A 26,425-nucleotide genomic window follows, 5' to 3' on the forward strand; every position below is an offset into this window, starting at 1 on the left:
GGCCTATCTTCTATGTGAAGGTGAAGTGGTGCAATCACACGGACGAAGAGGCGTCTTGGGAGTCTGAGGTTGAGATGCGGGCAAAATATCCCTCTTTTTTACTTATAAGGTACGCCAAAATTCGGGGATGAAATTTCTTATAAGGTGGGGGAAATGTTATACCCGTACCTGAGACCTTAATAATTTAATATTATTCTTGTGCCGTGTAGATGGAGCTGCAGCCTACACTGGTGAGTTGTTCGCGATGGTCGTCAAACCAAGTCACAAGATCATCGATCAACACACGGGATTAGTCGTCGAAAATAGATTTCTCAACCGAGAGTGGGGGAAGTTCGTCGATGATGACTTCACCGACTATCCTCCTAGCATGAGTCTTGGAAGCAAGGAGTATCAGAGAGAGAAACCGATGTCGTGCCACCTTTACACTTCATGCCTTTACGAAGTATGCTTGGAGATGAGAAGGCTTTTCGATGTCTGGGAAGAAACTCCCGGATGGACGAGGGAATCACACAATGGGTATGTTTCTAACCCTAGCTTCCATGTGTACTCACCCCTTTGGAGTCCTTGAAGTGCGGGCCAAGGCCCGAGAGCCTTGTCTTGTGTTTTGTCCCTTTTCAGCAAGGGAGGATTTAGTTGCTGATGCAACCGCCCGTAAATCCGCTCGAGTTGTAAGACTTATAGCGAAGTAGATCTTATGGGACCCACTTGTCCCATGTCCCAAGCATGGTAGACCCCATCCCCATCTCCCCTTACCTAGTGGGACCAAGGATGTGGGCCACATGGCTCAACATGGGCTTTATGTGAGTTTAAACCTAGTTACTACCCAGCCAAATAGACCCTCATTAACCCCTTGCTATAAATAGGATTCTTGGCCATTTGTTGATCATTTACTCCACCTTCACCCACCAAAAACGTGGATAAGGAGGAGAGGAAAGAAGGAGAAGAAGGAAGGGGATTGGAGAAGGGCTAGCTTACTTGGAGGATCACCTATCACGCCCCTATCCCAATAAGGAATATAATAATATAAAGGGGGTGATTAGGATGACACACTTCATCCCACTAAGCTACCAGGATTACAGATACAGTGTTCCAATCCACAGTCCATAAACAAATATTAATAACATGACAATATCAGTGTGCGGGAAAGGAAATTATAATATTTCATATTTGATCAGAAATAAGCAGAAGTGTTAAATATCAATAGTTACAAGATGTTCACTGGCTAAATGATAAATAGTACTGTAGTTACACATTTCCCTATGACCATCAAGTAACTACTTAAGGATATATAGTAAATGTTTATACACGGACATTAAGCCCCAAAAGAATCAAAAGGGAACAAGTCCCAAGTAATCAAGGTGCTCCGTAAGCACAATCATCGCATAGGCATCCATCGCCGTGCTCTTCAGTCACAGCCTCCAGATCCTCAGCGCCAATATCATCATATCCCGAGGTTTCAACCTCGAGTCCAGCAAAGTAGCCACCACTTATATCATCATCTAAAAAGAGTGTATACATGGGAATTAGCTCCACCAAACTAGTGAGGGGATGGGGATGCACATACACACACAAAAACACAGATAGTCCATGGTGCATGCTATTATTAACCATTTGCCACCTAACACACAATACTAAGTTAAAGGTCTTTGCTACTGTAATAACTTGGGAAACACTGTGGGTCCTTCCATTCTTACCACAGAGAATCCCAGTTATTACCTTGGGGCCCGCGCCGACCGAAACCTCATACCACCCAGAGGCAGTCCTCGATAACCATTACTACCCCTGACCTAGCCTCTCTAACTCTCCACAAGTCGCAGATGCTCTGGTTACCCAACATCTAAACCCCTGTTGGTAAAAGTCGTAACATAGGGAACTGTACCTAACCACAGATATACTACATGGATCCTATCGTGTCGAGAGGTACTCCGGGGGTATCAACGTCCCATTCCATCTAACACCCGGGTACCAGTGCAACACGGTGCATACAGGAAAGAATGACATGTAAGTTACAAGTTCACATAATTTGGGTTCCGGTACCGGTACTTCCCAGCACCATAGCCCAACACAGTCGACATCATCATATTCATCGTTATAAACAATAAGAAGTAAATGCAAGTATGCAAGTATGCAAACATGCTCATAATGATGCAAACAATTATATACATGTATAACTATAATTAAACAAACCCAAACAAATGCCTAAGACCCACTCACCGAAGATTCGCGTATTGGTCGGCGTGTCTAGAAAGATTGCTTCGGTACACGTTTTCCCCGTAGTGGTTAAATAGCCTAGGGATGCGTCAACAAGGTGTTAGGAGGTAAAGGTGGGTCCCATAAAGGATTCCTATGGATTACTAACAAGTTCAGCAAAATAGGGCACGAACGGATTAACGGAAGTAACTCACCTTAGGTGAATCCGTTCTCAGTTAAGAGAAATAGTAGCCTCAGTTTTTTGGGCGGACTAACGGATGTAACCCACTATGGTGGGTCCATCCGTAAGTCTGTTCAGGGTTTGCCTTAAAGGACTGAGTATTTATATGGAATGGATTTACAGAAGTAAGCCCCGACACCTGGGTCTGTCTGTAAGTCCGTTCAACCTAGTACATGGATTCTCCAAGTATCCAAGTTACAACTTAAGTCTTCAAGCATAATGTGATCTTAGGACTTAGAGAGAGTCAGTGCATGGCTCATCATGGTCTCATAGACTTAGCCTAAGCATTAGTACTAGGGATCCAAGGATTTGTATTCCTCTAAGGTTCTATTTCTAGGTCAAAGTTGTTAATGGCCAAGAATCAAGTGGGGATGTCTAAATAGGTTATTAATGGTCCAAGGGTGAGCATTAACTCACCCATGAGCTAAGGTAAGGGTTCCATTAGTAAAATTGGGTTCCAAAGGAACCTAACGATAGAACCAATCTAAGAGGGGGGTTTCATTCATAGCTTAGGAAAGGAAAGAGGAGATGGAGTGCACTTGTAAGATGGCCCCCAATGGATGAGCTCCACCAAAGAACCCTCCACCAACACCTTCTTCTCCTTCTCCACTTCTTCTCTCACACTCTCTTAACTTTCCACGATTTTGGTAGGTTTGAGTCTTGAATGCCCAATGAATAGAACCCATGTGTATTTATAATAGATGAGTTCCTTAGGTCTTGTTTGGCTTGGTCCTTTAAACTAGAAACATATTAAATTACCAAAAAGGCATTGTGGGCCCACAACCAAGGTCCAACAATGGCAAAAGAGGTTAGAATTGGCGTTCACCATGTCCGATGACATAGTCACGGTGTCCGGGTCATGGGGATGTGGGTCCCACACAAGGAAACACAAAAACAAGCATGACAGCACGAACGGATTAACAGAGGTAACTCACTCTTGTGGGTTACTTCTGTTAGTCCGTTCCAGCTGGAAGGGCTGAAATAGACAAGAAAGGCCTCGGGCCAAGACCCGGACTTCAAGGACCTAAAGGGAAGGGTAAACAAACATATCCAAAGGTTAGTAACTTACCCCCTCCATCACAGTGTGTCCCTCGTGATTCCGAAGAGCTTCCCCACAGTGATCCCAAGTTCATCACTAAGTGAAGTATCTAAATGGGGCGACACGGGGTGTGTCATCCGATACGCCTCACTCTTAGGACTTGTACTAGGAGGATAGTCGACGAAGTCAACATCGACGAATTTCTCCCACTCTCGGTTGAGGAGCCTTTCTTTGACGGGAAAACCTATGTCAAAGTCAATGATCTTGTAGCTAGGCTTGACCATCATTGTGAACAGCTCACCGGCATACATGGCAGCACCATCTACACGTTACAAGGATAACAATAAAATATTAGGATCTCGAGTGCGGATATAACATCACCATTGGGGTTCCCCTTGACCTAGGTATGTACAACGACCCCTCCTCTTCTCTTCTCTTTATATTTTGGGTTTTGGGGAATTCCTTGGGTGGGGTTTGACCCAGGGTTCCATTTGGAACCAAAGGCATAGCTGAGCACTTGTGTGTAAACTCATTGTTGAACCATTACCACTCCCCTAATGCATCCTTAAGGCCCCCTTTGAAACCCTCTCTTAAACCTAGGGTTCCAACATTCAAAAACCCTAGATAGAGCCAATGGTGGATTCAATCCCTTGAATCCCTTCATCCCATAGTCTATGTTCTTTGATCTTAGGAGACCCTAGGACATCCTCCCCCAGGCACTTGGGGCATTGAAATTCAAAGGGAATAGATTGGGGAGGTGTGGACTTTGAATCCTCGGGTTTGGCCTTGGGCAGAAGCACGGGCGGATTTAGTTGCTATTGCAACTGTTCCTGAATCTGCTCGATCGTTAAGGTGTTATGTCTAGGCGGATGTAGACACGGATGCAAGCCAATTGCCACCGCCCTTAAAACCATTTGCTACTGTATAGCGGGCAAACGCAGGGCCGGTTGCATTATAATGCGTCCGCCTGTAAATCCGGTATTCGATTCGAGGCATTTTGCCCTGGATAGACGCAGGGGCCGATTCAGTTGCTGATGCAACCACCCCTAAATCCGTTCGTACTCTTTTGTGCCTTCTTTAAGGGCAGACTTTGGGAACCCTATTGGGACCCCCTCTACTCTTCCTAATACCTATTTGTCACACATCCCTAGGTAACTAAACACCTACAGGGAGACATATTATATGCTGATCGGACGACAAACCATAACTTCAATTCACGAACTATTAGGTGAGTGGGTTCGGGTTTGATTTCTTTTGGGAATATTTTGTACCATAATATGTTTTGTATGCCACGCCTCGTACATATTTCATTTTTGCATTATTATAACTATGATTGTTAACATGTGGTAATTGATTATGTGATGCGATTGTGAACGATATTGTGTATGTCGGGATATAGTGGTCGGGGTTGCTGGCACCGGGATCCTATGAGTTATATTGTTGTCATATGTTATATTGGCCTGCCATGTATCGTGTTGTGCTAGTACCCGGGTGCTAGATTGTTTGGGACGTTGATGCGCCCAAAATACCTCTTGACATGATAGATATCATATAGTATACTTGCGGTTAGGGTTACATCTCCTATGCTATGACCCTTACCAACAAGGGTTAGGTGTTGGGTAGTCAAGCTCCCCGCTTGCCTGTGGAGTGTGGGAGATGCCAAGCCGGGGATGACCATTGATTCTCGGGGTCTGCCATTGGGTAGTCTATGTGCGTGTACCATTACCAGCGTGGGCTCCAAAGCAACAATTGAGGTTGCGTCACAGTGATAAGGTAAGTGATCTGCGATGTATTTTCCCGAGTTGTTGTAATAGCATTGACCTAGTTATTTAGACGGTTTGCTAGGTAGCAATATGTTAATTAATTCATGCATCATGGATTATGTGTTATTGTTAGCATGTTCCCTATCCCCTCACTGGGCTCAGTGGAGCTTACCCCTCTTGTGTACACCTTTTTTGATGTGATTGCAGATGACGGTTATGTGGCAAACCTTGAGGTTCATTCTTCGGAGTATGACTCCATTAGTACTAAGGACCTAGAATCGATGACCGAGGATCACGACAACGGGTACCCTTGTGATGATTGTGCCTACAGGGCATATTGATTTGAGGAGTTACTCCTCTTTTGACTTTCTTTTGATCACACCTTTTGATGTATATACTTGTAATGTTATACATATTTTTGAGTAATTATTAATGGTCAGTCGAGATAAGTTGTAATAACTTTACTAATTATAACTTAGACGATTGAACATTTTATAACTATTATTAAACGCTTCCGCAACTCCTTTATTGATGAAATGTAATGTCTTTGTTCTGCACTCTGATATTTATGAGTTTTATATGTTAGTTTGATTGTGATTCAAGCCACTGCATTCAAGATCCTGGTGATGTTGTAGGATGGCACATGTCGTCCTAGTCATACCTCGAGTTTATTAGTATTTTATCCCTTGCTGGGATGGGGGTGTGACAATGCCACATCATACTAAGGGACAGCTTCATTAAAAACGACATCCATTATCACATACATACGGCGGGAAGGTGGATGATAGTAGCGGTAGCCTTTTTTAGTAGGAGAGTACCCAACAAAATTGCATTTTAAGCTTCGTGGCTCTAACTTACTAGGGTGCTGATTCCAGCAAAACAAACACACCCAAAAACTTTGGGTGGAATAATAGAGGTGGAACCTTGGAGGACCTGAATGGGAGAGCGAAATTGGAGAACACGGGTAGGTATCCGGTTAATTAAGTAGGCATCCATCATGACAGCTTCACTCCAAAAATGTAATGGGACATTCATTTCAAAAGAAGGGCAAAAGCAACCTCCAATAGGTGGCGGTTCTTGTAGTCAGCCACCCCATTCTGAACAGGTATGTCTACGCAGTTGGTTTGGTGGAGAATGCCTTGAGAAGTGAGATATGCTTGAAAATATTGGGTACGAACAAAAGAATGAAAGGATTCAAAACATTGAAAAACCTCATATTTTTATGATGCATCAAATACAGCCAAGTGCAACGAGAGTGACAATCAATAAAAGACACAAACCATTTATAAATAGAAAGAGAAGAACAACGGGCAGGGCTCCACACATCAGAATGAATTAACATGAAAGGTGTATCACTTCTAGAATTCAAATTGGAGTAGGAAGAATGAGTTTGCTTTGCCAAAATGCAAGCATCACAAAAAATATCTTTAAGATTACAACCAAAAATAATTTAGGAAACGTTCCAAGTAAAGTTCCCACAGGGGGGTGTCCTAAATGACGATGCCAAAGTAATAACTCAAATTGAACAACAGAATCAGCAGCAATGGGATGAGCGTGATGAAGAGGAGCAGCATCAAGCAAATAGAGACCACCATCAGCTTTACCAAATCCAATCGTTTCCCTGTTACCAAATCCTGAAAAAGGCAGTAAGAAGGAAAAAAGTCACCTTACAATTAAGATCAGATGTGAGACGACTAATGGAGAGAAGATTGGCAGTAAAATTAGGAACATATAAAATAGAATTTAATGACAAGGTGAGAAAGCATGTGATGGACGCCTTCCCAGAAATAGAGGAAAGGGAACCACCAGCAATGCCACATTATCCTTACCAAAACAAGGGGAATATGTAGAGAAGAAATTTGCCTTACCGATCATGTGATCGGAAGTACCGAAGTTAAGGATCCAGGAATTGGAAAGAGAAGAAGTACAAAGACCAGCAAAAGAGATACCTGGAGCAGGAGAGTCCGAAGGTACCAAGGTGGAAGTAGAGGTGGAAGCAGAAGCAGAACTGGCAGAACCGGTGGTAGAGTCCAACTTTGTGACCAAATGGCGCAGGAGCGTGGTAAGCTCCTCCGGAGGAGGAGAAGGTGCAGCACCTATAGGAGCATCAGGTATCATGGTCTTAGTATGATGGGCAGCAGGTTTCCCACGTCCACGGCCCCTGGTAGAAGTAGAAGTAAGGCACCCATGAAGCTTCCAACAGAATTCCTTTGTGTGTCTCTCTTTCCCACAATAATCACACGTAATGGGTTCCTTGTCACTAAGACGAGAAGACCCACTCTTGGGTTGCACAGGAGGACCAGGTAGAAGAGCCGATCTGTCCTGAGAAGTAGGAAGCAGCATGGCATTGTGACAGCTCTCCTCAAGTTGAATCAGAGAATAGGCTTCTTCTAGAGTTGGGAATGGATCTCTGCTAAGAACTTGGGCACGTAGCTGATCATACTCTACATTAAGCCCAGCAAGAAAATCATACACCCTGAATTTATTTTCGCGTTTCTTGAACTAGATCACATCTTCAGGTGTAGAGGCCTCGAAAGTGTCATAAAAATCTAACTCCTGCCATATACTACGCAACTCAGAGTAATATTGAGAAAGGTTGAGTTCCTTCTGCTTGGTTTCATGGAATTTTTTATGTAATTCGTATACCTGGGCATCATTCCCAACCTGAGAATAAGTGTCTTGGGCAACCTTCCAAATTTTTGCAGCAGTGTCAAGCAAAAGATAACCACGAGCAAGCTGTGGTGTCATACTGGAAAGCAAATAGGACATCACTAGGTTGAGAAGTTTCTCTTTTGTGCCAGTGAGATAACCAATAAACCCGTGGGAGTCGATGTTGAGATTACATGATCTGGACCATATCAAATAATTGCTACCATCCAATCGAACAGCGCATACAGGGAAAGTGGGAAAGCCGTCATGAGAACCACGAACTTGTCCCTCCAAAGTAGATGTAGCAGTCGAAGAATCAAACATCGTAGCAAATAGCGGAAAACTCAACCATAGATCTAGGAAAAATTAGATCATGAATAAATCTAAAAAAAACTTGCAAGAACCATAACCTTTTAGTACATGAGGAAGGGCTGGGGATCAACAAAACTGGAGGGTAAAGCCCTCGGTGGTGAGAGAAAACACCACCGAGGGGTAGCGGAGAAAGGGAGTCGCAACTCCCTACCTCTCGGTAACTCTAGAAGGGAAACCAAGAAAGAGGGAGGCGAAAAGGAGGCGGTGGCGGTGATGAGATGGAGGGGCGATGGTGGTGGTAGGTGGCGGTAGGTGGTAGCGGCCCTAGTGAAAGAGAGAAAGAAGAGAAAGAGGAAGAGAGGAGAGAGAGGCGGCGGTGGTGGTAATCCCTAAGTTAATTCCTGTTCTGATACCATGATGACTTTAGGAGTTGTAACTTATGTCTATGAGACACAACACACCTTTATTTATAATAATGAGAAAGGAATTCAAAGATAATAATGCCCCTAGGGCAACACAACATAAAAACCCTAGGACAATTCTACCCTTATATCCCATATTACAACAATGAAGATCTTTATAAAAAACTGAGCATTAAGGAAGGGGAAAAAGCTATCCATAAGATAATTAAAATGAGGGAAAGGAAGAGTAGAGATCTCAACCATGTTAGATGTATTAAAAGTAAAGATGGTAAAGTACTAATCATAGTTATCACGGCGTCTCGACAACTTAAGGCGTTGGAGTGGTTCCAATTTGAAGGCGGCGCTAGTTAAGTGGGCAAGGCGTCCAAGGCACCCAAGTCGACCAAAGTGACGCCTTGAATCCTATGGTTGTACTAATAAGGGATGAGGACATTTAGAAGAGATGGAAAGATTATTTCTACAACCTACTAAATGAAGACAATTCGAGTAATAGTGTCCCCGAAAGACTGCATTACCCATCAAGACACCTGTCATAGATATGTACAAAAGATTAGGGTGTCTGGAGTAAAAGAAGCTTTAAGGAGGATGAAAGTAGGCACGACACTAGGCCCAGATGAAGTCCCAATAGAAGTATGCAAGAGCTTAGGAATTTGTGGTTTATCTTAGCTAACCAAATTGTTTAATAAGATTATGAGCACAAGGAAAATGCCAGATGAATGGAACAGAAGCATTGTGGTTCCGATTAACAAAAATAGAGGTGATATTCAGAGCTGTAATAACTATAGAGGTATAAAACTAATGAGTCATACTACAGAATTATGGGAGAAGGTTATTGAAACCCACTAGAGACAAAAAACTACAATTACGGAGAACTAATTTTCAAGAAGGGTTATCTAATGACAGGAAGATCCATGACAGAAGCTTGTACTTACTTAGGAGACTCATGAAAAGATTTAGAGATTGCAAGAAGGATCTCTATATGGTCTTTATTGACCTAGAAAAAACTTATGACAGAGTCCCTAAATTAATATGGCGAGTACTAGAGAAGAAAAGTGTTTCAAGTAAATATGTGGATATAATTAAAGATATGTATGATGGGAGGTCAAGGTAGTGAAGAATTGTGGGGGTTCAAGGTAGTGAATTCTCAATTCCAATTAGCTTAAATCAAGGGTCAGCTTTAAGCCCTTATTTGTTTTCGCTTATCATGGATGATTTAACCGGAGACATTCAAGATGAGGTTCCTTGGTGTATGCTTTTTGCTGATGATATTGTTTTAGTGGATGAGACAAAAGTAGAGAAAAAAATTAATGCTAAGTTGGAGTTATGGGGATCAACCTTGGAATCAAAAGGTTTTAAAATAACTAGAACAAAGACAAAGTATAAGGTATGTAACTTTAGTTACACTAGGACTCTTGTAGAACAAAACATGAAGAAAAAGAGACCAAAACACTGTTCACGTGAACAGTGTCACAGCCCCTTATTTTGCCTTGGTGAGAATATTATTAGAAGATCCTTGGTGGGGACCACATGGGAATCCAAGCTTTGACAAGAAAGAGGATCAGCTGCAAAAAGACTTGAAGATCTGATTTTATTTTGTTACTATTCTCTTACTAAATCTATTACTTTCTATTTTAGTTATTCTTGCATGTGGCTGAACTATAATACCTTAGTAGTTTCAAATTTTAGTTATGTTTTAGTAGTTTCTACCTACTTTCTATTTTCAGTTTGTTTCTATTTTTATTGTAAGCTTATCTAAGCTATTAATAGGCCACTATTGTAAGGAAGGAACAGATTTTGAAGAATAGAATTTTCTGGCCAAGCTTGCCATCGATTACGGGAGTAAATCCTTGTTTCAACAGCTGGGATGGCTGTGGGTGAGAGACTCAGGGTTGAGAAAGCCCATCCCCCTACCCCCTTCTCTATCTTCTCCTACTTTTCCTGTTCGATATACACAGCTGTACTGTTTCTGTGACTGAAGATATCCTTTGAAGACCAAATTCAATTCCCAATCATCTTCAAGGTTTGCTGCTGTTGCACACCATTAATAGAAGGCTGCTACTGCTGGTCTGCTCCAAGTACTGGATGAACCCCATTCGAGAGTTGCTGCTGCTGCTGTGAAGAACTAGAAGTCATTCCTCCTTCACTCTACACTGTTGTTGCTGATCTGAGCCAACAATAGCCTCCAACTTCTGCGGCTGCATCTGTTCTTCCTTCCTTGCTGTTGGCCATTGAAGGACCACAACTCAGCAATCACTACACCCACTGCTGAGCCCTTTTGAGAGTTTCATCAGGCCATCAAGCCACAGCTCCTAATGTTCTATTTTGGGTTCTTCCTCATATTTCAACTTCTAGCCATCAGAATTGGCTAAAAATTGGAGTGCAGCTTCTCTTCAACCTCATCTCCATTCGACCTGAATTTGGAGACATTCTACAGGCTGTTTTGGTTTGAGTTCCTAACCTTCTAATTCTGTCCTTTGTTTCTATTTTGATTTGTGGGTTATTTTGGGACTAGGTAATCTAGTCTTACATTAAGGACGGATAATGAAAGTGAAAATTGATGAGACAGAGATTTTGCAAAGTGATTTTTTAGGTATCTGGGCTCAATCATAAGTAAAGAAGGTGATGTAAAGGATGATATTTCACAGAGAAATAGAATAGGATGGATGAAGTGGAGAGGTGCATCTGGAGTGTTGTGTGATCGACATATTCCTTTAGAACTTAAAAGGAAATTTTATAGGATAGTCATACAACCGGCTATGATGTATGATGCAGATGTAAGAAGCATCATGTAGATAAACTTAGTGTAGAAAAGATGACGATGTTGAGATGGATGTAGCAAAACTAGGAAGGATAAAATAAGGAATGATCATAATATATCAGATTTGGGAGTAGCTCCGATACATGATAAGCTATGAGAAAAGTCATTTGAGGTGGAATGGCCATGTTCAACGGAGACTTTTCGATGGTTCAATACGGTGGAGTGATTTGATTTAGACTGAAGGAAATAAAAGAGCCAGGGGCAGACCTAAAATGACCCTTTGGAGAAGTGTTGAGGAAAGGCTTTGTATCAAGTACGACCTCAAATTAGAGGGAAAGGATCCATGTAACCGACCCCATTTAGTTGGGATAAGGCTGAGTTGTTGTTGTTGCAATTCAGAGATTACTATAACTCTGCAACCATTCTGGTTCTAAAAGTTCCCTATCTCAAGTAGGATTCCTCAGTTACTTGGAATCTATCCATTGGTCTACCAGCCTTTTAGCGAGATCAGAATTTCTTATTTCCTGATATTGCATTTCTCTTAGATCTGGTTCCTTTCCTCGTCCGCGATTCTGGTTTCTTTTGGATCTTGGTAACCTATTGACCTAGGTGACTATAAATCCCTTAAGGTGTTAAGAAATAATGAAGATAAAACAATTAGTTGTATCCATAGGTCTATAATGGTGGGGAGGCATTTTGGCAGAAATATTTATCTTTAGGCAGAGATGCATTTGTATAATTGTCTCCAAGGTAGAGAATAAGAAAACAAAAACTTGATCCATTTTGGTCTCCCAACAACAGAAGCAGAGAAACATAAGGATCCAATGCAGTATTAATGTAGATGAGGTTCAGTTAAGAACCATTCTGCAGTAGGATCGATAATAGTTGCAGCAGATCATCAATAATATAAGCACATCAGAATTAGAAGGTAAACACCAAAATAGAAGGTAACAAATACTAGGCAATCCAGCCATCAGTTTGGTGTCAAACTAGGATCGAATGGAGCAGGGGCTGGGTAGGTCTTGTGTTCCAAATCTCAGCCAATTCTGATGGCTAACAAGGGAGATATGAAGGGAATCCCAAAAGAGAAGGTTAGGACAGATCTCCCAAACCAGTAGATTTTAGAACACCAAACTTGGGATCGAATGTAGGGCTTGTTGAGATGGAGTTCTGCTGCAAGTTTGATGTGATTTCGATGGACAATAGTGGAGTTATAAGAGGGGAATGAAAAGAGAAGGTTATGGCTATGGAACAGTCCAGCCAGCAGAATAGGAGAGAACTGGGATCGAGTGGAGTGTTAGGAGGTGTGGTTCTATGCCCCAAAACCAAGTAGCTTTGATGAAGGGTTGTGAGGACATCCAACTCGGATGTTGCAGCAGCAAAACAACTCGCAGGAACAGCAACAGTCTCCAATCGAATGGCAGTAGCAGCAACAGCAGCCCTGGAATGTTGGGGATGATTGCAGCCTTCGATTGGTCTTCACAAAACTGGTATTGATCAACAGAGAAACGGCAGCAGCAGTACTAAAGGATATCTAGCAAAACAAGGAGAAGATAGAAGAAAGGGGGTACGGGAATGGCTTTCTCAGCCTGGGCCTCTGCTGTTGAATAGAGGTTTTTACTCCCATAATCGAGTGCAAGAATGCCTCAAAATGTCATTCAATAATAGGGGGTCTCTAAGGGCTTACATATTTATGGGCAGCTATGCTTGCCTTACAAATAAGAGAAATTTAGAAACTTGCAAGAAATGGAAACAAACTAAAAATAGAAACTTCTAAATAAAAGCTAAGCCTACTTTCTAAATCTAGAATTAGAAACTAAAGAGCTAAGGTTGCTTAATAGACAACCAAAAAATATCTAAGAGAATAATTATAAAAATAGAAACTAAACTAAACTCATAATTCTCCACACAGACAAAATTGACCCTTCTAAAAAGTCTTCACATGATCTGGTCTTAGGCCTCACAGGATCTTCTAATAATATTCCACCAAGGCAAAATAAGGAGCTATAACACTATTCACATGAACAGTAACGTGAACAGTGTTTTGGCCTCTTTTCCTTCATGTTTTATCCTACATCAACTCTCCCCCTCTTAGAAAAAATTTGACCTCGAATTTTGAAAAATAGAAGAATCAAGTTTGTGTGATGAACATCCATCTTCAAACCATCACAGTAATCAAGCAGCTCGTGGATGTTAGGAATGTATCTAGGCATGAAACTTTCTCTTCAAAGAACTTTGGTGGCATTATGAATTCTATATGCTTAACTTTGAAATCAGCAGTCATGTCCATGGGGTCTTCTACAATTGTCTTCAACATTCTCTACTTCAAACTCTTCAATGTACGCCTCGACATTTGAACAAGGTTCGAAAACTCGGGTCTCAGAGCCATCTCGGCCCAGCCAAAAACAGAGTCGAGTCGAGATCTAGCCGAGATCTCGGCGAGTTTTTGCATTTTTTTTTTTCCGACTCGAAACCCCATCTCGGTGGGTTTTAGACCTATTTTGGGTCTGAAAGTTGGTATTCAGCCTATTTTAAGCCATTTAAACACAATGACATCGGACCCTAAGTTGGTAGGTGACGACATACTAAAATACCATACTCTATACATTAATGACATAATTTAGTAATAGAAAGCTAGCAAAACATTCAATTAATAGTAAAACAACTTAATAAGCATTACAAATGTTAAACTGATACATCAAATTGTTTAAGTTTAACAATGTTACAACTTACAATTATCATCACATAAAATGAGATTGAATCACATATTCATTCCCCACTTGTCCCACATAGTCTTCCCATGACATATTGTTGCTCCACTGTTGCATATAGTTCTCCATAGCATTCATATAAGAGTTGTATCCACATATAGCAAGGCCCCTATCCTAGGGTATAGCTGTTGCCATGTGGCGTGAGACAATTGCCATGAAGTGTGAGATCCACTGCTTCTGCTACTGTCATATTGAGGCATGTATGGGACTGGGAATGTGGGCCCAATACCAGACCCAGTGCTTTGATTGTCAAACTCATGTGTTGACTGGCCAAACTGACCATAGACACTATATTCAGAACCGGTGCTCTCCTAGCCATAATCATAGTGATGATGAGGCTGAGATGAATGCCACGACTGATTCTCACTACCAGTATCCATACTCATGCTTCCAAAACTTGCTAGCATGGTGTTCATACTCGTGTCATCATGCTGAGGTTGGTTGTGTTTGCGACCCGTCCTTCTCTTGTACGTTTTACTGTGGCCATCATGGTCTTCATCTTGTGTGGCATGTGTAAACTGAGACTCACCTGTGTAACGCACAGGGTCCTCCTACGTTCCCACTTCATGCTGGTATTGCTCGCGCATCCCCTCATGACGATCATCATAATAACCACCACTCTACATGCCACCACCACCACCACCACCACCACCATCACCACCAGCAGGGTCATCACCATCACCATCATCACCATCATCATCATCATCATCAGGAGCAGTTCCTGTTGCAGCCTCAAAAGGTCTCGGTAACTCTGAATGTGCACGCCTCTCTTGCGACATATAGTCCTCAACATCTGTACCGATTACGAACGCAATGGTGGAGTCGGGCCTACCTCCAGGCTCATCCATATCTGGTGTACCACAATCCCTCAGCCACTGGAATAGGGGATCCTCATCATCATCAGAGTCCTCCTGGAATATGTTGGCTAGTTCGATGGGATCTTTGTCATTGGTCTCAAATTCTTCACGTATGTGTCTCATCCTTAGTCTCATATTATAATGCACACACACACCAGCTGCTCCAGTCGTTGACTACCCAATCTGTTCCGCCTCTTTGAGTGTATCAATGCGAATGTACTCTAGTTGCGCTCGCACCCAGAGGATGAATAAGTTTGTGAGAGCACTTTCACTGCTATCTTCCTCAGGTTGGGTGAACTTGTACCATAAAGCACCCACCAATCATCTGCATTATAAACATAGAATATTAAGAATATGTGTATTCTAAAGGGATAAAATTATAATTCATAAATGTAATGTCATGCCACCTACTAGGGTCTGATTTTTGTCTACCCTCCACTGCAGCTTTTTGACTGAAACTTGCTGAGGCCTCTTTGAAGAATTTGATCTATTTTCATTTTAAATTTCAAACATTATTAGATGCATTAGTATTTGCTATTTAGTAATTACATTCCTTTACTCACTACCAAAGTACCAAAGTCCCATATTCTCACCTCGTCATTGTAGTCAGCTTGTGTCTTGGCATTGGGCTCCAACTTCTCAATAACAGTTTGAACTGCCACTAACAAATCTGTGTCTAGCCCAAGATCATGCGAGTACTGGTACTTTAGATCCAAATAGTATGCTAGTAAAGAGGAAACCACAAATATAACTTGTTAGTGACTTAATACTTTTGAGTTTTGAATATGTAAATGTAAAAAAACTCATATAAAGTGTAAAGTATGTTGAAGTGCTGAACTCACTAGCTTTATGCAATGGATGACTCAAATGCTTCTCCCATCGCTCATCAATGATGTTAATGTATGACCGAGCACTTCGGGGTATTGCAGCTCAGACCATTTCCTTCATCTTCTCCAGGACAGCATATATGTGGGGCAAGGTAGGCTTCTTCTCCGTGTCAATCATCTTTAGTACTGCCACCACTGGCTCTAATATGGCAATAACTTTATGCAAGTCCTTCCAGAATTGATCACTTACAATGGTTTGTTGTGCTGCCTTCCCTTCTTCTAACCTAGAACCATGTCAACCAAATCACTGTTCACTTGCAAACATAGACCTCAGACCTATCACCTTCGTCTGAAAGCTCTTCAATGCAATGTAATTGGTAGCAAATCGAGTGACACCAAGCCTCACTAAATCCCCCTTGAATTTTTCCCTCATCATGGCTAAAGCATAACCATGGTCATATACAAAGTTGGTCACTTGCCTTGCCCTATTGACCACACCAACCACCAAAGCTTTTTTCTCCATGTCCTTCAGCATTAAATCAATGGAATGTGCTACACATGGAGTCCAAAAGAGACAGATCCTCTTACTCTTCTTGTTCATCAACTTCTCTCCAGTCTATTAAATCAATGGAATGTGCTGCACATGGAGTCCAAAAGAGGCGGATCCTCTTACTCTTCTTGTTCATCAACTTCTCTCCAGCCTTTTTAAAATTAGAACCGTTATCCATCACAATTTGGATAACGTTCTTTGCTCCTATATCTTTCTCCACCACTTGCTTCAGTAGCTTATACAAGTATGATGCATCCTTTACATGCTTTGATGCATCAACAGACTTCAAGAATAAAGTCTTCCCATTACAATTCACCATGAAATTTATAATGGACTGTCTAGTAGGTCCAGTCCAACCATCAGCCATAAGGGTAACCCCATATGTGTCCCACCTTGGCTTCAGACCCTCTATGTACTCTTTTAGCTCCTCTACCTTTTGAGGCAAATATACATTATATAACTCATATGGTGAAGGCCCCTTCCATCCTGGGCCAGCCCTCCCTGCAGCATCAAGGAATGCATTATAGTATGTTCCTTGTGTTACATTAGCTGAAATGTCATTGTATAGCATGAACTTGCTGAAGGCTTTCCGTGCTTCCTCTTGTTTACCACCAAACACTTGCGGGACGGATGGCTGGTAGGCATCTTGTTGCTTAAAAGTAGATGGATCCTGCTCAAAAATGGGATTTGGGGAATGTGCTCGTGGTCGGACTGGGGGCCGTGGGATTTCTCTTGTGCCAGTGCTTCTCCTCCACCCAGCTTCTTACACTGGTGCAGCTGAGCCAGATCCACTAGCTCCTCTTGCTTGCTCATATCTTCTCACATTCTCAAAATACAAACTTTGTCTACTCTCTGCCAAAGTCTGCTAGTAAATTCTCCATTCAGCCTCTAATTCGAACTCACCAAGTGTAGGCCTATATTCAGTATCATCTCCTCCACGGATCTCTACACCAAACCACTCTAGAACTGCCTCATCAAAAGCTATTTGTTGTCTTTCCCTCTCAGCTTTCTTTGTTCGTACTCCTCTCAAGTTTTGTGTCATAGCCAGTTTCACTTGACTCAAAACATTTCGGCATGAGGCAACATCCTTACCTGTACCAGACAAATGTTGCTTTAACCTAGTTGCTCCTCCAGAATTTAGAATCTTTCCACAGTAGTTACAGTTTGACTTCTTTTTGTCCTCGGACATCGGCGGGACTCCATGTAGCCATGCTATATCCCTCATTGTGTAAGAAATATCTTAATTTTTACACTGTTACATAAGAATGCATGTATTAGTAACTATTACATACTTAAAGTATTAAACACTTAAGGTATTGTATTCATAACTATTAAATATAATGTGAAGCTACTAGAACAATCAAATAGCTATCTCTAATTTATTCCTAACCCTAGTATTTATTTCTTAATTAAAAATAATATTTAAAATTTTTATTAAAAATAATTATACCTTAAAGTATAAAATATTATAACATAATGATGTATTTGACACCATTTGAAGTTGGACATTATGTACATATGTGGTGCATAATTTTTCAATAAAAACAGGTATTTTTCCTTAATTTTATATATTTTTTAAAAATTTTAATAATATTATTATTAAAGCTGAAAAATAAAAAAAAAATTTAATGGGTGAAAAAAAAATGACTCTATAAGGATGTAGAACATCCAAAATTATCGAACATATATGAAAATCACATCCAAACAATAAGTATTCATCCTATTTTTTTCAATTTCTTTTTTGAAAAAATTCATTTTTTTTCCAAAAAATATAATAAAAAAATTCGGACTACATCAAGTGATAGATCGGCCAAAGTTGTGTAACATAACTTAAAATCACATGAATCTACAAAGGTTTCATCAATGTTTTTTTGAAAAACATAGATTTAGGGAAAATTACTTACCTTTCAAAAATCCTTCAAAAACTTGATGAATCTTGCAAAAATGGAGTTCAATCTTCAGTTTGGCAGCTAAATCACCCTCCAAAGCTTTCAATCCATGAAAAAAATGAAGAGTAGCAGAGAGATTTTGGGAGAAGAAGAGTAGAAGAGAGGGTTTCAAGCTTTCTTGACAAAACTCGCCGAGATTAGTGAGTTCTGTCGAGATTGCCTCCTATATGTTAAGTTAAATGGGTAAAAAAAAGACCCGAGACCCAAAACCATGTCCACGACCCGAGATCTCGGCGAGATATTGTATTTTTTTGTTTTGACTACCATCTCGTCTCAGCTTTGCGAAATACCGAGAAACTCGGCGAGATCTCAAACCATGCATTTGAAACATCAAGGATTGACTCTTCCATGACGACAGAAATTGCTGGAACCTCAACATTAACCTTATAGATGTCATTGTTATCATTCAGTGAATCAGTGTGTCATCACTCTTCCCCTTCAAGGACAGCATTAACAGTAGGATATGTTAATGATAAAACTTATATCGCTGATGTATCTTTCAAGTTTACAATGAAGGAAATGCGTCTCCAACATCAGTATCAAAGACTTAACCAACAAGTAAATTGGTTGAGAAGAAATCATTTATATTTTTCACCTTAAGTGAGTAATCCATGATATGGTGGCTTGGTGCAAGACAAAGTCTACAGCCAAAAATGTGAGAAACTTTTCTATAACATAATTGTGCACTCACTAAGCAAACGAAGGAGAATAAAAAATTGTCTTCATCTTTCAAAAAAACAAAATTTTGGCGTGGTTTTCGTATCCTGATCTATAAAGCAAGTAAACTTGGCATTTTATATATAATTAAACAAAAAAAAAAAGAGGAAGGTAAGAGCAGTATTAAGTATTAACAGCTGGGTTAGCAGAAACTAGCACAGGGCATTTCACTACTGATAAATAAAATGCTAAATATTTTGTACCATTGCATCTAGGTATGTTTGTCCAACCACCTCAGAGCTTAACTGGTAAGGACAGTCAAAGTAATGTTCTTGTGGAGATGTCGAGAATAATATTTTTCCTGGAACATCAGAAAAACCATGCATTAGTTTCAAGTTTCAAATTGGAATGTACAATTTCAGGATATCACCTTTCCGAAGAACCCGTAGTCCACAATCTCCGACATTGGCAATTTTCAGAGTTCCGTTATTCTCCAGCATGGACACAATTCTATTCAACCCAATGGAAAAGCAAGTAGATAAGAAGATTAGCATATTTGTTAGTATATGACGAGATATATTTGATTGAAATGTGTCAAAATGAATAACTTCATAGATTTGAAAAAGACAGTATAACATACACAGTAGCAGAACCCTTGGAGGAGGTGGCAGCATGTGCTTTCCCCAAGAGTATCTGAGGATCATCATTGACCTGACAAATATGAAATATGTCCTTGATGTTAGTAGCAGTCATTATAATTTTTCTTTTTTTTTTTTTGGGGGGGTGGGGTTCAATACTTCTAGACAGTCAAAGCTCTCTCTTTCTCTCACAAATATGTCCTTGATCTTAGTAGCAGAGCTATAATTTGGGGTGTCAATACTTTTAGACAGTCCATGCTTAATATTATTATTTCAATACCTCCTCATCTCCAACAAAATATGAAGCATTAGCCATCAGCTCTTTGGAGAATAATGCAGGGTCAACATTCTGTTCAGACCACCTGCAAGTAGAGCCTAAAACAAATTGTTAGAAACACTGCACTTAGAGCTTTCTAGAATTTTTCTTTGGAAAGGGGGAGGGGGGAGATCTTTCTGTTACATTGAAGTCTTTTACCCAGAAACACCATCAGCAATGGCAAGAACTCCACCATTGTAGCTGCTCACAAAGAAAGCATCTTCCCCACCTCTGTCAATCTTAAGAAAGACCAAGATTTTAAAAAGTTAGATTGCACTTGTCACAAAATCGAGACTTGTTACATGTAAGCATTGAACTCCTTGTATCATCTAAGGCAACATTGATGCAAATAAGTATTCATTCAAAACTGTGGAGGGTACTACCAGATGTTCACAGAGCTTGCACTACCTTGTTGGGGTGCGGAATGAGGTGAGTTCCAACACAGAAAGAAACCTCTGACCTATGACCACAACGAAATAGATCAACCTGATTGTTTAATTATTGCTTACGAAAGCTGAAGACCTTTATGAATAAAAAATACAGAGCTGATAGCAGTCAGGATTGACAGATTAATCAGAACATATCAGGTACTTTAAGATGTTTATTTCCATCTCATGGAAGTTAAATATTAATAATTTGAAACTCATGTACACACCGTGGAGGATGATTGATAGCCTCAATAAGTCAGAGGTATTTCTGAACTTGTACAATCCATCTGATCTAAAGAAGTGTTGCCAATAAGAAACAGACCCGACAAAACCTAGCTGATGACAAGATTCACCTATATTGATCCAAGCTATGGAGTGAATACAAACATGTTTGGAGGGTGATAAATCAACCGACAGATTATATTGTATCCTTGCCTTTTGGAGACGCGGAATTTGTCATATACCCTTCTGAGTTTCCAGATGAGCTCTGTAAGCTTGTCAAGGATGATGTTGATCATTGTATTTATTACCAATTGTAATTCTTTAGTCTTGGCTTTTGGTTTTGTTGGCAGGTACTGTCCAGCTTGTTTTAGGGGCCTTTCTTGTTTCCTTTAGGGTCTGTCTAAAAGAAGCATTCTTGTGCTGCCTAACTTTGTAATCTTCTTTCTTTCCTCTCTTTTCTCCTAATATATTTTGATATTACCTATAAAAAAAATCCAAGCTATGCAAACAGTAGATGAAAATAAGTAAAAGAAGCATTTGCTGTAAGTAGAAAACTTCATGGGTTTAAATCTTGTTGCTCCTCTGGCAGTATTGAAGACTCGGGGGACCTACTAAATTCAGTTAAAATTATACAGATACTCTGTCATTTTATGATTCTACTTTATGCATGCAACATTTTTTTTTTTTTTTGAGGGGGGGGGGGGGGGGGGGGTCGTGTTGTTGGGGTTTGGGAGAAGTAAGAGTGTGATTTGCAATATGCATTCAGGATGTTTATCATCTGGCTATCTGAAAATTCAGCTAAATAGATGGTGTATGACTGCTTCAAACATTAAGGACAAACTAGGTAAGTATGAGAGACTTTCGGGACATTATTTTTTTTTTGGTAGAACTTTCGGGATATTACCCTTGAGGAGATTGTTTCTCTAAAAAATGATGTTTTCTCAATTGCGACAATATCATTTTCAGTTGCCATTCTTTGGATCTTACGAAACAGCAACACTAAAGTTCCTTCACTACAGGTTCTAAATTCCTATGGCAAATACCAACTCCTCAACAATCTTCATATTGGTTTCCTTTTTCTTTTTTGGCTGAACACTTCCTCAATAAAAGTCACATCAAGCAATTATCGGTAGGACAGAGGAAGCCATGGGAAAGAACTCGATAAAAACAGTTTACAAGTGAGAAGTTGAAGGTCAGCTTACCGAACGGGACTCAACTCTGAGGGAGCGCATGAAAGCGAACTCTTCTTATTCGAAATCGAATCGAAATTATATGAATCAGGAGAGAATGAGAAAGAGAGTCCACGAGAATGAGACATCGCAGACCTGAAAATGAGAGGCGACATTCCCAGCTCTGAAACAGTTCTCTCCCTCCCTATCTCACTCTCCACTGACACGGAAAGAATGAGCAGACAGAGAGAGAAGAAGATGAATTTATCTTTGGTATTGAGGAACTGTGCCACGTCAGTCGGATATTCCTTCCCGAATCCCACTAGATCCGAATCAACCAAGAGATCGTGCCTACGGTTGGAAATTACAAGATAAATAAGAATGGAAATTACAAAATAAATAGGTTTTAAAATTGTTTTAGAGGAAATTCCCTAGATCTATAAATAAGAAAATTAATAACTAGATAAGTAGGTTTAATTTTGTTTCACATTCACTACTTTACTTAATCTCCAAAGTTTATTACTGATCATGGGTTCCAAGAAAAAATATGATTGAACTTCCTAAAATACCCTAACACTTCATGTTATCTCTGTTTTTTATTTTATTTTATTTATATTTTTATAATTCTTTCCGTTTTAATCGTCTGCCCTTTCTCCTCTCTTCCTTCTTTCTTTCTTTCTTCTCTACGTAAGGCTGCAGCATCCCACCGTTGCAACCCTGCAACTCCACCCCCACCTGCAACCCGCCCCACTGTGTTCTCATCAACCCCAACCCAATCACTTGTTGAATCCTTCTCTTTGTGACAGAACTTGTGATACAATCCAGACCACAGATCATGGGTCTAGTCTACATGAGGAGGGAGTCCAAGGTGATACCATACAACTCAGGTCCAGAGAAGGCTTGCGTAAACCCAAGTGGTTAGAAGGGTTCATTTAGAAGGATTCTTCCAGCTCAGCTAGGACAGTTGTTGTTGTAACAGAAATTGGTTGTAAGGGTATATATAAAGACCCAACATGTGTAGATGGATATGAAAAAATACAATACTCCTTAATTCCTTCCTTCTTTTCCCCAATTCTGGAGCTTGCTCTTGTGCTCGAAACAGGAGAACCCCTTCTTTCTTAATTCTCTCTGTTTTTCCCCTGCGTTAGCCCTTAGATTCTGAATTCTTGAAGAATTCAGTATCATTGGTGCTTTCATTGATCTGCAACTTTGCCATTAACCATGGCAGAAGGTCTTCGATCAAAGGAGAGGTCTGCAAATCTTTCAATGGATGTTGTTTGAGTTAAAATAAAACCGCAAGCGTACGGGTCAATCGTAGCTACGGGTCGAACACGAGGAGATATACGCCACTCTATTTAACTAACTTAAAAGTAATGCAAAATGAACCAAATTAAAGTGTTAAATTAAACTAATTAAACTAACGAAAATCAATGCATCCTAACTCATAAGCATCTAACAAAATTAAGGGATTAAATCAAGGCCCTAACACATGAGCATCTAACCTATCAAACTAAAGCGAATTGAAAGGAATAAAAATGCAGCCACACATACTAACCACATAAAAAGAAATAAGGGAATAAAAATGCATCCATAAACCACAACCATATAAAATTAAAATAAAAGAAATAGAGGGGGAAGAAGAAGAAGATAGAGAGAGATAGAGGAGATGGAGAATGAGATTGAGAGTTTAGATAGTAAAACCTGGATGTGCTTGCATGAATGTAAATGAAAAGCTTGAATACTTGCATAAACTTACCATGGCCTCCTCTTCTAAATCTTCAAGTCTTGTCATCAACTTAAGAACTTAGACTAGAAGGCTTAAAACCTAAACTAGAATTAAGAAATTACAACCCAATTGAAGACTTAAATTGAAATTAAAGCATAAACTAAACCTATTATAACCATTAACTAAAAATTATAAAAGCAAACTAGAACTTAGAAAAGCCAAAAATCACAAATTAGAAGGAGAAGAAGAGAAGAAATTTCACTAAGTGAATGAGCAAATTTTTACAAGAGAGGTAGGGGTATTTATAGGTGGAAGAGAGGAGAAGAGAGAAGATGAAGTGTAGGAGAAATATTCCCTAAGAAAAGAGAATATTCTCTTCTCTTTCCTCTTTACAATGCCTGAATCCTAAGAAAAAGAAAAAATAGAAAGAAGAAGAAGAGAAGATTGTTTACATAGACCTTCTATTTCTAGAAAAAATAAACTTCCAATTCTAACAAGTGCTTCCTTTTCTTTGTAGATATCTTCTCCAAGCAATAAAATCAAAGCATCTTTGATTTTTCAACCTTCCATAGATGAGAAAATATAAATCTATCCCAAGTAGAATTCCAATGCCCTTGAGAAGTTGGAAGAAAGAGAGAGTAAGGGTGATGACTAGGATTCCTTCAAGAATAAATAAAATACCCATTCTGTCCTTCAGAAAACGTGGAGCATGGGGTGCTTATATAGGTCTCACCATTGTGTTCCTTGCGAAAAATCACACAAAATAGACCCAAACTTCATCCAATTCGGAGTTAAGGAGCCCAAGATATCTCAAGTTGAAGTTGGACTGTCCAGAGCCTTCCAAATGGAATCTTTCGGGTACAGTAAAGTAACTTTTGATAATTCATTAAGGCCCCTAAAATCCGAACTTCCGCTTCACTTTGTCCCCATCCGACTGTCAATAATTATAAATAAACCCCTACAGACCATTTTCACGCGTCGTTACGAAAACGGCCATAACTTCTTCGTTTCAACTCGGAATTAAGTGCCGTTTGAACCATTGCGAAGCTGACTCGATGGGCTATGCATCCATTTACACTTCTAAAAAGCTTAAAAACATCTCCTTAGCATCATCTCCTTCATTTTCACAAGAATTCACCTAAACCCTGAAAAGCACAAGAAAGCACCGAGTAACTCTGTCCAATGTGGTAAAATGTATAATTTATGCCCTAAAATTTCACACATAAATGTGCTCATCAGATTCCCCCACACTTGAACGTTACTTGTCCTCAAGTAAAGCAAAAACAAAAATTAACCTAGAATGCAGAAAATCCTAACTCACTTTCGTAGGAATCACGGTTGCACTTAGCATGTGCAACAAGCCTTTAAACCCCTAGGTTACCCCTATTGGACGAGTTGTGTCTCGTGGGTGTTTGCAGTGAATATACACCCAAAATTCAATTGTAAATAAATGCTGTAAATTTTAATCATGGCATAAGTAGGACAGTGCACATAATCCCAAAAAGTGTTCAACTAAAGATCAAGGAGCTAAAGGTTCCCCCACACTTGAATTTTATCACCCCACATCAATTCAAGTAATAAGCATGCATCAAGTTCAAGGGATCTCCTCATATTTTCTGAACACTACTCACCTTCAAGTAAACCCCCCATAGCATCGATGGAACCAAAGACTTAGGCATTGAGTATTGTTGACCATACTTTTTTTTTTTCAGGCATTAAGGCAAAAGTTTTTTTTCTTTCTCAACCACAAACTCTATTTCTACTCCACTATGTTCTCTCGAATGACATGGTGGAGCATACACGACACCCAAATACTTGGTAGCTTCGCTTTTGCATATATCCATAAGACATTGAGACATTGATGCAAGAGTTTTTTTTTTTTTTTGAGTTTCCTTCCAAGGAATTTCGATCAAGTCACCCCTGCTTCATGAGGCACAGTGTCCTGTCTAGTCCTAAGGAATTCCACTTTCTTTTCTGTTCCTTGTTTTTTTCTTTTTCTTTTTTTTCATTCACTTCCACTTTCATGCCTTGCCTTGCCACAAACAAATTGGTCTCAACTACTAGCCAAAAGATCAAAGGGGTCCATAAACACATAGAGGAATCTAACCATCACATGAAGTAGCACTCATATTTTCAAACTCAATCCCCATCACCGGATACAAACCAACTAACATCCTTGAAAAGGGATTTTTTATTATTTCGCATGCTAGAGGGCACCTAATTCCCTCTCACTCTTGCTTTGCAATTTGAAGAGACTTATGCACATACCCAAAAACTATCGCCACAATCAAAATTCACAAAATTCAAAATTCACAAAATTCACAATTAAAGTCCAACACACCCCCCCACACTTAATTCATGCAAAGGTCCTCAATGCATGCGTAAAAGAAAGAATAAGGACAAGGGAGGGATACATACCAGATATCGGGGTCAAGGTAAAGAGGCTCATGGAGATTCATGACCTCTTCGTCAACCGGAGTAGGCATCTCTATGTACGGCTTCAATCTTTGGCCATTGACCTTGAAAGTAGCTCCTGTACTTGGATTGAGGACTTCAACAGCCCCATGAGGATAAACTTTTTGAACAATATAGGGCCCATCCCATCTAGAACGCACTTACCCGAAAAGATATGCAAACGAGAATTGTACAACAAAACATTCTCGCCTACCTCAAAAGATTTTCTCAAAATGTGCCTATCATGGAAAGCCTTGGTTTTTTCCTTGTAAATTCGGGCATTCTCATATGCCTCATTCCTAAGCTCTTCCAACTCGATAGTTGGAGTTTCCTATGGGCACCTGCAAGTGCGTAGGTCAAAGTTAAGCTTCTTGATAACCCAAAAGGCCTTGTGCTCAATCTCTACAGGTAAGTGACATGCCTTTCCATACACCGACGGCACGGAGATTGACCAAGATCGGTCTTGAAGGCTGTCCTATGGGCCCAC

At 40.1% G+C, this 26,425-nt stretch overlaps 1 protein-coding gene across 3 annotated transcripts in view; it reads right to left on the reverse strand.

Moving 5' to 3' along the window:
- Positions 1-21,985, reverse strand: part of LOC122653137 (probable protein phosphatase 2C 26) — a 51,127-nt gene extending 29,142 nt beyond the window's left edge. For 2 of the 3 annotated variants that reach the window (XR_006331717.1, XM_043847079.1), the window contains exons 1-7: positions 21,792-21,985; positions 20,348-20,399; positions 20,099-20,178; positions 19,904-19,985; positions 19,626-19,696; positions 19,416-19,495; positions 19,249-19,346 (exon numbers count right to left, since the gene is read on the reverse strand). Coding sequence is in view for 2 of the 3 variants with exons in the window: in XM_043847079.1 (XP_043703014.1) it covers positions 19,249-19,346; positions 19,416-19,495; positions 19,626-19,696; positions 19,904-19,985; positions 20,099-20,178; positions 20,348-20,399; positions 21,792-21,934 (606 nt within the window). In the remaining variant the exon portion in view is untranslated. The remainder of the gene's footprint in view (positions 1-19,248; positions 19,347-19,415; positions 19,496-19,625; positions 19,697-19,903; positions 19,986-20,098; positions 20,179-20,347; positions 20,400-21,791) is intronic. The other variant, XM_043847080.1, reaches the window with a different exon arrangement.
- Between the last annotated feature and the right edge of the window lie 4,440 nt (positions 21,986-26,425).

This window comes from Telopea speciosissima, chromosome 2, assembly GCF_018873765.1.
Source record: "Telopea speciosissima isolate NSW1024214 ecotype Mountain lineage chromosome 2, Tspe_v1, whole genome shotgun sequence".
Classification (NCBI taxonomy): Eukaryota; Viridiplantae; Streptophyta; class Magnoliopsida; order Proteales; family Proteaceae; genus Telopea; species Telopea speciosissima.